Source organism: Salvelinus namaycush, chromosome 31 (genome assembly GCF_016432855.1).
Source record: "Salvelinus namaycush isolate Seneca chromosome 31, SaNama_1.0, whole genome shotgun sequence".
Lineage (NCBI taxonomy): Eukaryota > Metazoa > Chordata > Actinopteri > Salmoniformes > Salmonidae > Salvelinus > Salvelinus namaycush.
In genome coordinates this window covers 21,473,635-21,487,276 of record NC_052337.1, presented here as the reverse complement: position 1 = coordinate 21,487,276, position 13,642 = coordinate 21,473,635, and the positions used below count along the sequence as shown (strand labels likewise).

General features: G+C 42.3%; 2 protein-coding genes across 2 annotated transcripts in view; one reads left to right on the top strand and one right to left on the bottom strand.

Annotated features, from left to right (window-relative positions):
- Nucleotides 1-3,966, top strand: part of LOC120026269 (protein Niban 2-like) — a 47,342-nt gene extending 43,376 nt beyond the window's left edge. Inside the window, exons 11-14 of the mRNA XM_038971096.1 lie at nt 299-418; nt 716-823; nt 987-1,098; nt 1,311-3,966. Of these exons, the coding sequence (XP_038827024.1) occupies nt 299-418; nt 716-823; nt 987-1,098; nt 1,311-2,284 (1,314 nt within the window). The 3' untranslated portion in view covers nt 2,285-3,966. The remainder of the gene's footprint in view (nt 1-298; nt 419-715; nt 824-986; nt 1,099-1,310) is intronic.
- LOC120026268 (probable low affinity copper uptake protein 2) lies at nt 3,042-12,401 on the bottom strand. Its single transcript, XM_038971095.1, has 4 exons — nt 12,228-12,401; nt 8,877-8,943; nt 6,675-6,918; nt 3,042-5,291 (listed from the first exon to the last, which is right to left on the bottom strand). The coding sequence occupies exons 1-4, from the start codon at nt 12,231-12,233 to the stop codon at nt 5,126-5,128; spliced, it is 483 nt and encodes a 160-aa protein (XP_038827023.1). The 5' UTR covers nt 12,234-12,401; the 3' UTR covers nt 3,042-5,125.
- Between the last annotated feature and the right edge of the window lie 1,241 nt (nt 12,402-13,642).

The following is a 13,642-nucleotide window of genomic DNA, read 5'->3' as shown; positions in this document are numbered from 1 at the left end:
CTTAACCCACAAATCCCACCACCTAGTAGGCATAGTGGGCATGGATGTGCCCTGCCACACCAGACTACCAACACTTTAGTTTTTTGAAGCTCTGATGCTGTGTTCATAACCAAGTGGGAAGGTGGTAATTTCTAGTTGTGAAGTAGTGAATATTAGTTGGATGCATTCACGTGTTTTGAACTTGTTGAGAAACGCTAATTGGCTAATGGCAAACAAGTGTGTCAGATCAGTAGGAATGATCAGTAGGAATGTCCTCCCCCCCACATGTATCACTTATGTCTTCTCTCCTCTGTAACAGCAAATGGACAATGCTGTGTACACGTTTGAGCATCTGCTCCATCAGAGTCTGGAGGGAAAGGTCCAGGGAGGAGAGGACCTGTGTAAGACCATCCACTGCTGTCAAGACAGAGTGCTTAAGGTTCGTTAGTTAGTCTGAGGGTGGATTAGGATGAAGACTGGATTGATTGAATGGATTAATTGATTGATATAAGAATAGATTGCCCCTCAATACGGTTGCAAAATTCCAGTTACTTTCCAAAAATTCCAAGGTTTTCCCGAAATTCTGGTTGGAGGATTCCAGATTTCCCACCTGTTACCGGGAATATTCCAATCGGGAGGCTGGAAAACCTGGGAATTTGGGAAAGTTTATGGAATTTTGCAACCCTTGCCATCACGGATCAAAGAGTCTAAGGTCTTGTGTCTTTATCCCTCTCAGAAATATGACTATGACAGTAGCACGGTGCGTAAGAAGTTCTTCAGAGAGGCCCTGCTACAGATCATCATCCCCTACATGCTGAAGCAGCTCTCTCCCTCCTTCCATCTGGTGAGGCTCACTGAATATAGTGATACCCTTCAGACTTTAGCCACCCGTATGGAACCCTATAACCTCTGGTCAAGAGTAGTGCACTATATAGGGACTGGGGTGCCACTTGGGACGTTACCTATGTTGAATGCATTCGTCTGTAACCTCATCTCCTACCTCTCAGGACCTCCCTCGCTTTCAGGAGCTGATCTTTGAGGACTTCTCCCAGTTCATTCTGGTGGAGAACGTGTTTGAGGAGGTGGTGCTGCAGTCTGTCACCAAGGACATCATGATGGGTGAGTGGTGGACACACATGGAGACACTGGCCTGGCATAGACTAGATAATTGGAGAGATTCACAAAGCATCTCAGAGTACTGAACAAGATTATATGGTCATCTTAGATCAGCAGATCCAGCAGTGCTATTCTGAGGTGATTGGTGATATGGCCCTGATGTAAATGTGACACAAATGAACTGTTAGCATGGTAGTGATTCTGTTTGCCTACAGCTGTGAAAGAGGCGGCGGTCCATAAGAAACACAACCTGTACAGAGACAGCATGATCCTAACCAACAGCGACCCCAACCTCCACCTGCTGGGGGAGAACCCCTCGGTGGACTGGGCCACCCAGTTCAGGGGTGGGAATGAGGAGCCTGAGGGGGCCCTGGGAGGAGGCGGCCAGTCCAGCAGGAGGCGTAGGCAAGTGGTCTCCATGATCCAGCTGGACGAGATGGGTCCACTGCCCTACGAGTCATGCCTGGAGGTGCCGGGGGTGGACTTCATCCCCGAGGAGGGAGAGATTGAGGAGGTGGAGGTTAAAGCTCAGGAGCCCAAGGAGCAAGAGACCCCCACGGAACCACACCCCCCCAAGGAGCCTGATTCTCCAGACAGCGTGCAGGAGATCTGTTACCACAGCAAACCGGTGGTGGAGATGGTCTCGGCTTCAGAGGAGGACTTAGCTGTTCTCACCAATGGGACAGGGACGCTGACGCTGGAGGATGGGAAGGAGGAGGAGGTGACACTCATCACCACCGTGGTGGAGGAGACACACAGGAAGTCACCACAGTGGATGCGCGCCCCACAGGAAGTGAACAAGCAGCTGGTAGAAACAGGAAGTCCAGACCAGGAAGCTGAGGGGGGGCTTCAGGAAAAGGGGGAGGCAGCTATTGAAGGCAAGGGGGAGGAAGACGAGGCGGCCATCAAGAACGCCATACAGGAAATAGAGATAGCGGTACAGGAAGAGGATGGAGAGAGGATAACTGAGTGTGCCGTAGACTCTGACGCAGAGCTGGCCCCGCCATTGGCCGACTCCAGCCCCTGGGGGCATGATGACAGCGGCTTCCAGCCGCCTACCAATGAGGCCTTGAATGAGGGCAAAGCTCAGCCAATCATGGATGCTCTGAAAACAGAGGACACTGTAGTCGACCCAGGAGAGGTGGTGGTGGTTTTAGAGCCGGGAGACACTGCACTGCACAACGAGTGAGACCGGGGAGGACTTCACTGGGAAAACAGCAGAAGGCAAGACAGAAATTGTATATAAGATTTTGAATGGTAGGACAAGGGAGCATAAACGTTTCATTTTAGTCGGTGTTAACTGATAATTCCTGACCCCTCAGCATTGTTTTTCTGGTTTATATTCCGTACAGTCACATCTACAAGAGTGGCCTATTTAACTGTGACATCCAACCTCTCATCTGAAGTCATGTTTGTTCAAGTTTAATTTCTCTTAATTTTACATTTTATTTTACTCTATTCCTCAAGCTTTTGTGTGTGACACTGAACCCCAGGTATCTGCTGCATTATCCTTAGATTGTGTGGTCACTAAGGAGTAAGGAATTTAAGTCAGAATTGGATAAGGGATGTGGGGAGAATTGTGGATGCAGAAGATACACATTACACTACAGAGGCCTATCTGCAAGGGCCCTAAGGATATGTTCACAGAGATGCATGACATAGATAGTTAGAACTCTATGGTTCATGGGCAGTCACACACCCACTGGTCATTACATGTCCTTTTATTCAGCAGTAGGGGGCACTGTAGGCAGGCGGTTGACGCAAACAGTCTGGCATGTTATCCTACTGTAATGGACATTGTTGTGTATAACATATCATTATAGAGATGTAGCTGTCATTCTATTCAGGGTCTGGGAGCACTGCTTTTTAACATGTTTTTACATTGACTTAGCAACTTGTATAAAACCAGTCAGACATTTTGTCTTGAATAAGTGTATGTTGAGCCTCTTTTTCAACCATAATTGTTTTATTTTCACAAGTGGCCTTATTGTTTCAACACTATATTTTTACAGTGCATGACTTCAGCATGAAATGGCACTTGCTTACTGACTGATTTTCTATGCATGTTAGTCCAACCCTTAAGTGTGAGGGGAGCTGCTCAAATGGTAGCAGTCACTACAGTCGTATTATAGATGCTAGAGGTCCCATGTCGGCTACAGTGCTACTGAAATGCCACCGTCATAATTATGCTTACAGTTGTTACTAAAGGGACTTTCTCTGCTGATAACTTTTGACTGTGACGCATCAGCAGAATCTCATTGAGATAGAATGCTGTCTGCGTGTGGGAGGTCTGGATGACTGACAGCAGGCTATGTACCTTGTCATGAAGAGGCCTCTGTGTCAGTCTCTTCTGGCCAAACAAAGGGAATCATGGGAAAATAACCAAGTCATTTCCCCCACTCTTTTAAAATGAGGGAAATCAAATGTATTATTTCCTAAACTATCAATGCTATGTTTATGGACACTGTATATTCAAGGCACATTGTTCTTAAATCAGGCTTAATCAGTTTGTAGCCTTGAGGAAATTATTTCCATGTAACTCCATGACTTAAAGGGTTAGTTCACTCAGTGCCTCTGTTTCCTTCTTATTTATGACACATACTGTGTGGTGCTCAATGCACCAGCCTCTGCTATATTCTTTATTTTATATGTAAAGCTCCATGCAATAACTTTTTATTGATTGTGTTTAGCTATATGTATGACTGGGTATAGTTGTATGGATTAATAAATAAGTTGATTTTATGGTTTTCCTATTGTTCATCTGTATCTCTAGACTAAAATGCATTTTCAAATCAATTATATCATATTCGATTTTCTGAAAATTCTTAAAGTTGGTGGTATTTATTGATAATTAGAATAAAATTACACTAAAACAACAGTAAGCACATGTCTACATGGGTATTTCTCAATAGGAACTTTTTGAACAAAACCACTTTAGAAGCCTTGTATGAATAGTCCGTTATCTACTTTCAGTTGACTTTATAGATCAATTGGGCATAAAAAAAAGGATTGCATTCATCCATGTTTTCAAACTAGGCTACTGGATAATTCAACAGAAAATAGCTAATTAAAATGAAAATATCCATCTGTTTATTGGATATAAAAGGCACTAAATGGTTGGTTTCTCCACAGTGGCTCTCTTGCAAATGATTAAAAAACGCAACATGACCCAGATTCTGTTCTCTGTATTTCAGAGCACTAGAACAATCTGTTACTGCATGTCAGGCTCATTGGGTATCTATGGAGTTTACAATACTCCATCACATGCTTCTGTGCTGTCAAGGTGGCAATTCCTCAATGTTGTCTTGTGACTATAGTGCTGGCTGGAAGTCTGACCTTGGAGTGAAATGGTAGAATGACAAACCTTAGGTCAGGGCTGCCCAAACCTCTTCCTGGAGATCTACAGTCCTGTGGGTTTTCATTCCAACCCTAATTTAAACACACCTGATTCTACTAATTAGATATCCTAAATTAGGGTTGGACAGAAAACCTACAGGACAGTAGATCTCCAGGAAGAGGGTTGGGCAGCCCTGCATTAAGTCAAGTAACCACAGGTTGACAACATTGAACTCAAGCCCTGTAGCTACTCACGGGCCCTGGTCAAAATTATGACTGTGGATGTGTAGTACATAGTACAGGGTAACAGTTGCCTTGCTTGAACACAAAATGTAAAACTTGATGAAACTTTGTGATAAAAAGGTACCATGGGTGTGCTTGATCACTCATCTACCATGCTGTACTCTGTGTACATCTGTCACTATATGGAAGTCTCCATCTTGCTTTTTACTTAAGATCATGTATAAGTAGGGAAGAAATACTGTGACAACCTTCCACTTCAGGTAACTTGATAAGCGACACAGTCACAGGGAGATATATTGCGCATCAGTGCACAACAGAGTCAGAATGACAAACACCATGGGAGTTTGTACGATATGCTCTTCAGATCAAATCTTTGACCAACAGGTATGGGATATCTAGTCCCTGTAGATCTGTAGTCCAGGAAAAGGACTTTTTCGATTCCGCTGTTTGATCAGATTTGACCCAGTAGAGGGAACCATATGAAGTATCCCAGGACAGAGCCCAAGATGACCCCCAGGAAGATCCAGGTGTTGTAGGACATGACACACAGCATCAGTATGTAGCCCAGAGTCACCTGCAGGATGTGTATGGCTGTCTGGATACCATGAAGACGCCATCTGGTGGAGAGGAGACAGAAGAGTAATATACTCCAAGTCGGTATTCGGGTCATAAGAAGGAATTTCCCCTCGACCACCACCAACAAATTGGGGAAAACATTGACCCCCACTGTAAAAGAGCCAACTGTCAAAGTTGTTATACAGAAATAACAAAACATGCCGAAAAGCTTCTGTTGTTCAATGTACATGTAATTAGGTTAACAAAATCCCGACCTACGGGTTGCAATGCTTCCATGTAGCCTGTTGCTTTGGGATATTCAGTGGGAAATGTGGGGACCCGGTGTACAAGTAGGCTACACATAGCTATGTGTGTGAAAAACATTTCATCACAGATAAGACATTTAACTTGTTTAGTATAAACTAACTCCACTCACTACTTGTAGCTGTGTAGACCGTTTGTTTGTGTTGTTTTTGGCTAGCTTAATGTTTCAGTTGGTAGCTAGCTAGCACTCTTGTGGCTGCTAGCGCCGTCATGAAAAGGGGCATGAGGGAAGTCCTAACATTACATTTTTCTAAGTAGTGAGAATGCAGGCAATGTTTTTCTGTGAGCCAATGGGATAACCTAGGTAACCACAGGTTGTTTTCCACACAGGCGGACAGGGCCACAACATTCTATCTAATACAACTGGGACTACAGCAGTACTCTCTCTGGAGTCATTATATAGAGGTGCACAGTTCAGGTTCTCATGGGTCTAATTATCAGCTGTTAATTATTCATCATTTATCAGTGCATTATGTAGGCATGGGAAACCAGGTGCATGTGTAACCTGTGTGAATCAATCAAATGTATTTATAAAGCCCTTTTTACATCAGCCTAAAACCCCAAACAGCAAGCAATGCAGATCTAGAAGCATTGTGGCTAGGAAAAACTCCCTAGAAAGGAAGGAACTTAGGAAGAAACCTAGAGAGGAACCAGGCTCTGAGGAGTGGCCAGTCCTCTTCTGGCTGTTCCATAGCAGCAGACAACAGTTTAAACTGAAGCAGGAGCACGACCAGGTGGACTGGGGGACAGCAAGGCGTAATCAGGCCAGTTAGTCCTGGGGCATGGTCCCAGGGCTCAGGTCCTCCGGGAGGGAAGGGAGTGAAATGGCTAACTAGTTAGCGGTGGATTCTTTTCAATCAGTGATGTCACGCGCTCTTAGTCCTTGAAGTAGTAGTTTCCCTTGCTCTGCAAGGGCCGTGGCTTTTGTGGAGCAATAAGTAATGATGCTTTGTGGGTGACTGTTGTCTGTGGTTCGAGCCCAAGTTGGGGCAAAGAGACGGATGGAAGCAATACTGTTACACATGCGCACTCTTGACAATTTGTGAAGCAGTAGATTAAAGCCAGCATCCCTGGAACATGTTAATTACAGAGAACTACATGGGCTCCTGTGTGAATCCTACCTGTTCATGGGGGAGGGAGTGGGAGCAGCCTGTTCCGTGGGGGCCAGAGAAGACTCTGACAGGCTACTGGCAAACACGGCGCTGCTTCCCTGGCAGTCTGAGGAGTGGAGGGGAGGGAGGAAGGGCAGTGGGAAGGCTGGCTGAGTGGGCTGCTCTAAGGGCTTTCCCAGCTGGACCTTCCACACCTTCAGCAGCTCGTAGAACACTGTCAACAGGAGGACCACGAACACAGACAGCACCATCCCTGCAAACACATTGACAACAGAGCTTATCATGGCTGACAGCAATAATGTTCAGTGACCACAGCTCGGTCTGGAACTATACAGTTGAAGTTGGAAGTTTACATACATTTAAACTTAGTTTTTCACAATTCCTGACATTTAATCATAGTAAAAATTCCCCGTCTTAGGTCAGTTAGGATCACCACTTTATTTTAAGAATGTGAAATGTCAGAATAATAGTAGAGAATTATTTATTTCAGCTTTTATTTCTTTCATCACATTCCCAGTGGGTCACAAGTTTACATACACTCAATTAGTCTTTGGTAGCATTGCCTTTAAATTGTTTAACTTGGGTCAAACATTTCGGGTAGCCTTCCACAAGCGTCCCACAATAAGTTGGGGGAATTTTGGCCCATTCCTCCGGACAGAGCTGGTGTAACGGAGTCAGGTTTGTAGGCCTCCTTGCTCGCATACGCTTTTTCAGTTCTGTCAACAAATTTGGGGCAAATTTTATATAGGATTGAGGTCAGGGCGTTGGGATGGCCACTCCAATACCTTGACTTTGTTGTGCTTAAGCCATTTTGCCACAACTTTGGAAGTATGCTTGGGGTCATTGTCCATTTGGAAGACCCATTTGCGACCAAGCTTTAACTTCCTGACTAATGTTTTGAGATGTTGCTTCAATATATCCACATAATTGTCCTCCCTCATGATGCCTTCTATTTTGTGAAGTGCACCAGTCCCTCCTGCAGCAAAGCATCCCCACAACATGATGCTGCCACCCCCATGCTTCACGGTTGGGATGGTGTACTTCGGCTTGCAAGCCTCCCCCGTTTTTCCTCCAAACAGAACGATGGTCATTATTGCCAAACAGTTCTATTTTTGTATCACCAGACCAGTGGACATTTCTCCAAAAAGTACAATCTTTGTCCCCATGTGCAGTTGCAAACCGTAGTCTGTCTTTTTTATGGCGGTTTTGTAGCAGTGGATTCTTCCTTGCTGAGCGGCCTTTTAGGTTATGTCGATATAGGACTCGTTTTACTGTAGATAGAGATACTTTTGTACCTGTTTCCTCCAGCATCTTCACAAGGTCCTTTGCTGTTGTTCTGGGATTGGTGCACTTTTTGCACCAAAGTACATTAATCTCTAGGAGACAGAACGCATCTCCTTCCTGAGCGGTATGACGGCTGCGTGGTCCCATGGTGTTAATACTGGATAAACCAGACTTGTGGAGGTCTACATTTTTTTTCTAAGGTCATGGCTGATTTCTTTTGATTTTCCCATGATGTCAAGCAAAGAGACACAGTTTGAAGGTAGGCCTTGAAATACATCCACAGGTACACCTCCAATTGACTCAAATTATGTCAATTAGCCTATCAGAAGCTTCTAAAGCCATGACAATTTTCAGGAATTTTCCAAGCTGTTTAAAGGCACAGTCAACTTAGCGTATGTAAACTTCTGACACACTGGAATTGTGATTCAGTGAATTATAAAAGTGAAATAATCTGTCTGTAAAATATTGTTGGGAAAATTACTTGTGTCATGCACAAAGTAGATGTCCCAACCGACTTGCCAAAACTATAGTTTGTTAACAAGAAATGTGTGGAGTGGTTGAAAAACGAGTTTTAATGACAACAACCTAAGTGTATATAAACTTCCGACTTCAACTGTACATAGTACTGTACAGACTACAACAGTGACCTAATCTAAGAATGTGAGAAATCAGTACATCCATCACTTGGGGCCCTATTGAAACAGATCTAAAATATCTCATTTGCAAGAAGTGAATTTGTTGTACCTGAAACACTATGCAGTTATACTGCAAAACTACTGCAGTTAAAAATAACTTTTTGGGGATGCAGTATTTGCAGCATACTGCAGTTATACTGCACTTTGACTGCCAGACAAACAGGTTCTGAACTATATGATTTACTGTGTAGATTATCATGAAGGCACAGGCCTGTCATCAATGTTAGCCTACCTGCGGGTCCCTGCACATCCCAGAAGTCAAACAGCAGCTTCACTCTACTCCCTGCCTCAAAGGTCATCTGTATGAGAAAAGAGAGCCATATAATTACAATAAAGAACAGCAATATACTCCAAGGCAGAAGACCAGATCTGGGACCTGTGCAGCAAATCCTTAACCAATGAACAGTGGTTACATCAACAAATATATAAAATGTACAAAATATTTTTTATTTAGTCAGGTAGATAATGACAACACAGGAATGTGCTTTGCTGGTGTTACCCAAACTCTGCCAGACAGATGCAGTCCTGTTAATATGGCACCTGTCCAATAGTCCTCCATTGGAATGACTGATCATAGGAGCTGATCATGCACAATAAAGAATTGTGTAACTGTATGTGAGGCCATGATGTGGACTTCATTATTATACCACGTGAAAGCAATTAGCTGTAGCTCTGGTAAGAGGAAATCAAACTCATTCTCTCTACATCTTGGGGAAGTATACAAAAGTTGGGCCCGGTTTCCTGATGCATAGATCTGGAATTTAGGTTTACGAGTGGTTTATGATGCATCTTTCTTTCCTACAACGGCCCAAGATGTAACATGCATTTCCCAACACACCAAGCAGAGACAACGTTTGTTAAGTTCATCGTAGAGGCATGTGTCGATACTGATAGGATCGAAAGAACGGAAGCACTGCTCTCGGATCAGCATTCTCCCTTTTAAATCTTACCTTAAAATTCAAATTATTCCACAATAGTGACAACGAATCATCTCCTAGAGAGATATCAAATATTGAGGCAGCATATTCTAATGCATATCCTATAATAATGCACAACATTTTTTGGGCTCCCGAGTGGTGCAGTGGTCTAAGGCACTGCATCTCAGTGTTAGAGGCGTCACTACAGACCCTGGTTCGATTCCAGGCTGTATCACAACCGGCCGTGATTGAGAGTCCCATAGGGGGGTGCACAATTGGCCCAGCGAAGTCCGGGTTAGGGTTTGGCCGGTGTAGGTCGTCATTGTAAATAAGAATTTGTTCTTAACTGGCTTGCAGAGTTAAATTTAAAATAATAATAATAAACTAAATCAAGATTTGGCGCATCATTCTGCACGTTACACATCATGAAATATATTGAGGCAAAACATTTGCCTAAAGACAAAAACTTACAAATAGCTACATAAAACTATTGAAATATGTTGTCATTGAAATATATAGGTCTATGTGGCCTATACTGTATTTATATTTTAATACAGTTCTCGGTTTTATATCCTTTGTTATGCAAAGAAAATTGCAATTTTGTATTTTTAGTTTCTAGGCAGGTTTCCATTGACCCAGGTTAATTTGGCATAAATATATTGGGACATGTGTAATGGAAATGACAGAGTCTACTGCAGAAATGTTCTAAAGATCAACATTTTCATCCATTCGACAGGAGTGTATTTTTCTTTTGTCAAACTGCAAGTTTCACCATGGCACGAACCGTGGGGATACATTGGCATATAATTATTAGAAAGTGGCAAATATTTGCTGGCTTTCGCGGGCTACCTGAGCCATGAAACCGATAGGTGCGAGGTCATTACAGGCTGTCGCCAATAAATTAATGTGCAATTTGCCTGAATGGGTAATGGAAACACTTTTTATTCGACACCGTAGGTTTTGTGAAAATGTTTTTTTTTAGGTGCGACGTCACTACACCCAGCTGTTTTTATCTACAAGATAGTTACATGTAAACGCATCCTAGCAGGCAATTGTCGCATCAATGTTCCATGCAAACTTTCTTAATGTCGACAAGAAACCCCTGGACAAGTTAATGGAAACATACTGTATCTAGTGTCACAGAAAGACAGAACAATCTTGATTTTGTGTTTAGCGGAGATTACATTTTACATTTAAGTCATTTAGCAGACGCTCTTATCCAGAGCGACTTACAAGTACATACATTCATACTTTTTTTTGTACTGGTCCCCCGTGGGAATCGAACCCACAACCCTGGCGTTGCAAGCGCCATGCTCTACCAACTGAGCCACACGGGACCACACGGGAGATCTGTGTATGTGACACAGAAAGGCAAAAAAAAAAGCATCTAACGATGTAGCAGTTTACGAGTGGACTGGTTTGAGGCAATCGTTAAATAACCAGCGTTTTCAAGAGAAACTTTAGTAACAACGGTTAACGATGCTCTTACTTAAGGCTACGTTCATCGTTGGAACCTAAGATACTTTTGGGGAAACGGCCCCGTAAAATCTCAAAACCTTTCCTTACCTGCCCCTCTACCTACCTTTGTCAGGTTTTGCATTTTTTTTAAAGGGTGTCTCTGTCTTCCAATCTAATCCAATAGACCAAATCGTTTGTGGCAATTAATGACAGAGGCCACGTAATGCTTGGAGCAAACAGATGCTGCTTTCACTGACACAGCTACTATTGAAAAACAGCCCAGCCTTCCCTCATGAGCTAATATCAGACGGTTTAATTACGAGGTACAATTCGTTTTATACAGGATATTCGGTTCTCTCTCGTGACTCGCTATTGAAACAAGCATGCCATGACTATGAAGACGGTATATTCTGAATCGGGTGGATGGAGAATAATCCAAACCTCAATTTATTTTATTTTTTAATCAATACGATTTCGGATTTCAATATTCGATAGTTCTTACACAAAGTGTGCCATGACTATGATAATGATATATTCTGAATCTGGGAGGATGGACAAAAATCCACAGATTTTTTTGTTTTTGAAATGTAGTAAAAAAATGTATTCTGGCTTTAAAATCTTCAATAGCTCGGGTGGATGGAGAATAATCCACACCTTCATTCATTCACAAAGCATGCCATGACTATGAAAATTATATTTTCTTAACTCGGGGGAGGATGGACTCTAACTTTTCCAAGCAGTGTTCATGACACAAACTGTTCACACCCCTCTTGTTGGTGGAGAGAATTTTGCAGGTTTAAACCTTATTTTCTGCAATTCTACACATCTTGTCACAGGGTGCAAAGAACATTTTGCAGTTTTAAAGCTAATTTTATGGCAATTCTATACATTTTGCCATGTCTAATGTTTATTCATGTTATATTTGAGTGACTACAACAATACAACAATATCTATGGGCAAAAAAAAATATTAAAGAACGTTAGCTGACATGGGCTAGTATAAATAGCTTTCCTAGGTATGCAATGACTAACATGACAAGAGGAACTGATGATGCACTACCCAATTTCGAAATTGCACCTTGTGCATTCTACTATTGCAACTTTCAAGAGTAAATTTAAAGCCGGGCTGAGTTCCTTTAAAAAAAGCTGTATTTTAGGGGGGACAAATCAAAGGCAACACATAGAAGGCTAGGCGAAGAAACTACTTACAGACATGATTGATCAACTTTAGCAGACGAATAAGAATTTTATGGGGGAATCCTCGGGTCACTCGACTCCCCATCACAGAAGACAGCGAACTGCAGACATTTTTTTGCAGTAATTTAGCTGCGTTCCACTTATACTTGTTTTGATCGCAGGGATGTAGGCTACCATCAACAGCATGAGCCCGCCCCCATGTGACGTTAAAATATCGCAAGGGCAGATGGTAATTGGAGTCTCGTGTCCATTATACAATTACGTGCTGGAGGCAACTATGCGTATGCAGTATGTTTAATTTCTTTTGGGGGGGATATGAGTACATCCGTAGAGATCGGATGTACCAGCCTATAGAGGCTGGTGGAAGGGATTTCCCTCATATTCCTCTCAAGCTAGATGCGTTGTTCTATTCAAACGTTTGTTGTCTTTTGTCGTCTTCTGTACACAAATGTCACATTTTAATCAAATTCTGTCTGTCTGTACCGTTAAGGTTCATGGTGGAATGGGGTAATAGTAAGCCAAAAGCTGAAAGTATCCCATTACATTTTAAGAAAATAGTGGAATGGGCAAAGAAAACCCCTGTCTGCAAAGTAAAAGAAAACGTAATCAACCACAGATTGCTATACGCGAAATTAATAGAAAATTGTCGTCCTAGAGACCGATTACCAATATCGCCTTCCACCTGGCTACGGACACAATTAAAAGGTTTAGACAACAGACTGAAAGATTTTAATTGGCTTGTTTTACACAGACGTCTTCCGGTCCGTTCAACATTACACGATCATAATTTGACCCTGAATAAATTTTGTCCCAGGGACAATTGTTTTGCAATTGAAACAATTCCCCATGTTTTATGGGAATGTTCCTTTGCCAAATTAGTTTGGAGAAAAATTAAACTATTTTTTGAGATTTAAAAAAACATTGATTATGAAGGGGTAGCCAAACTTGAACTAACAAATGTGGAAAGGGTGCAATTATTAGCATTAGTGACTGGTGTCCCTTATCAAGACCAAACTTTGGGAGGCCAGATGTGGTGCGGTCAATGACACCCTCAAGTGGTCACCGACGGGATTAGTTGAATTTATAAAACAGGACATCTGGAAAATAATACAATTCGAAATAGATAAGTGGGGCATTGTATCAGTGAAACAGAAATGGAAAGGGATTTACCCTTCACTGTAAATGTTTTTAGAGCCAATTGAAATGTAGGCTAAGCCTTTGTACATATTTGATATACACTGAGGTTTATTCAGAATTCACTTTGGTATATGTATATGTTTGTATTTATAGAATTCTTTGTATTGTTTTTTGGAGATTGTTAGAGGCAAGTTAAACTTGAATGTAATAATACTGGTCAGGTTCTGCAGAACAGCACTTTTTTGAATAGTTTTGCTATTGTTATATTGTTACACTACTTTTGGATACTG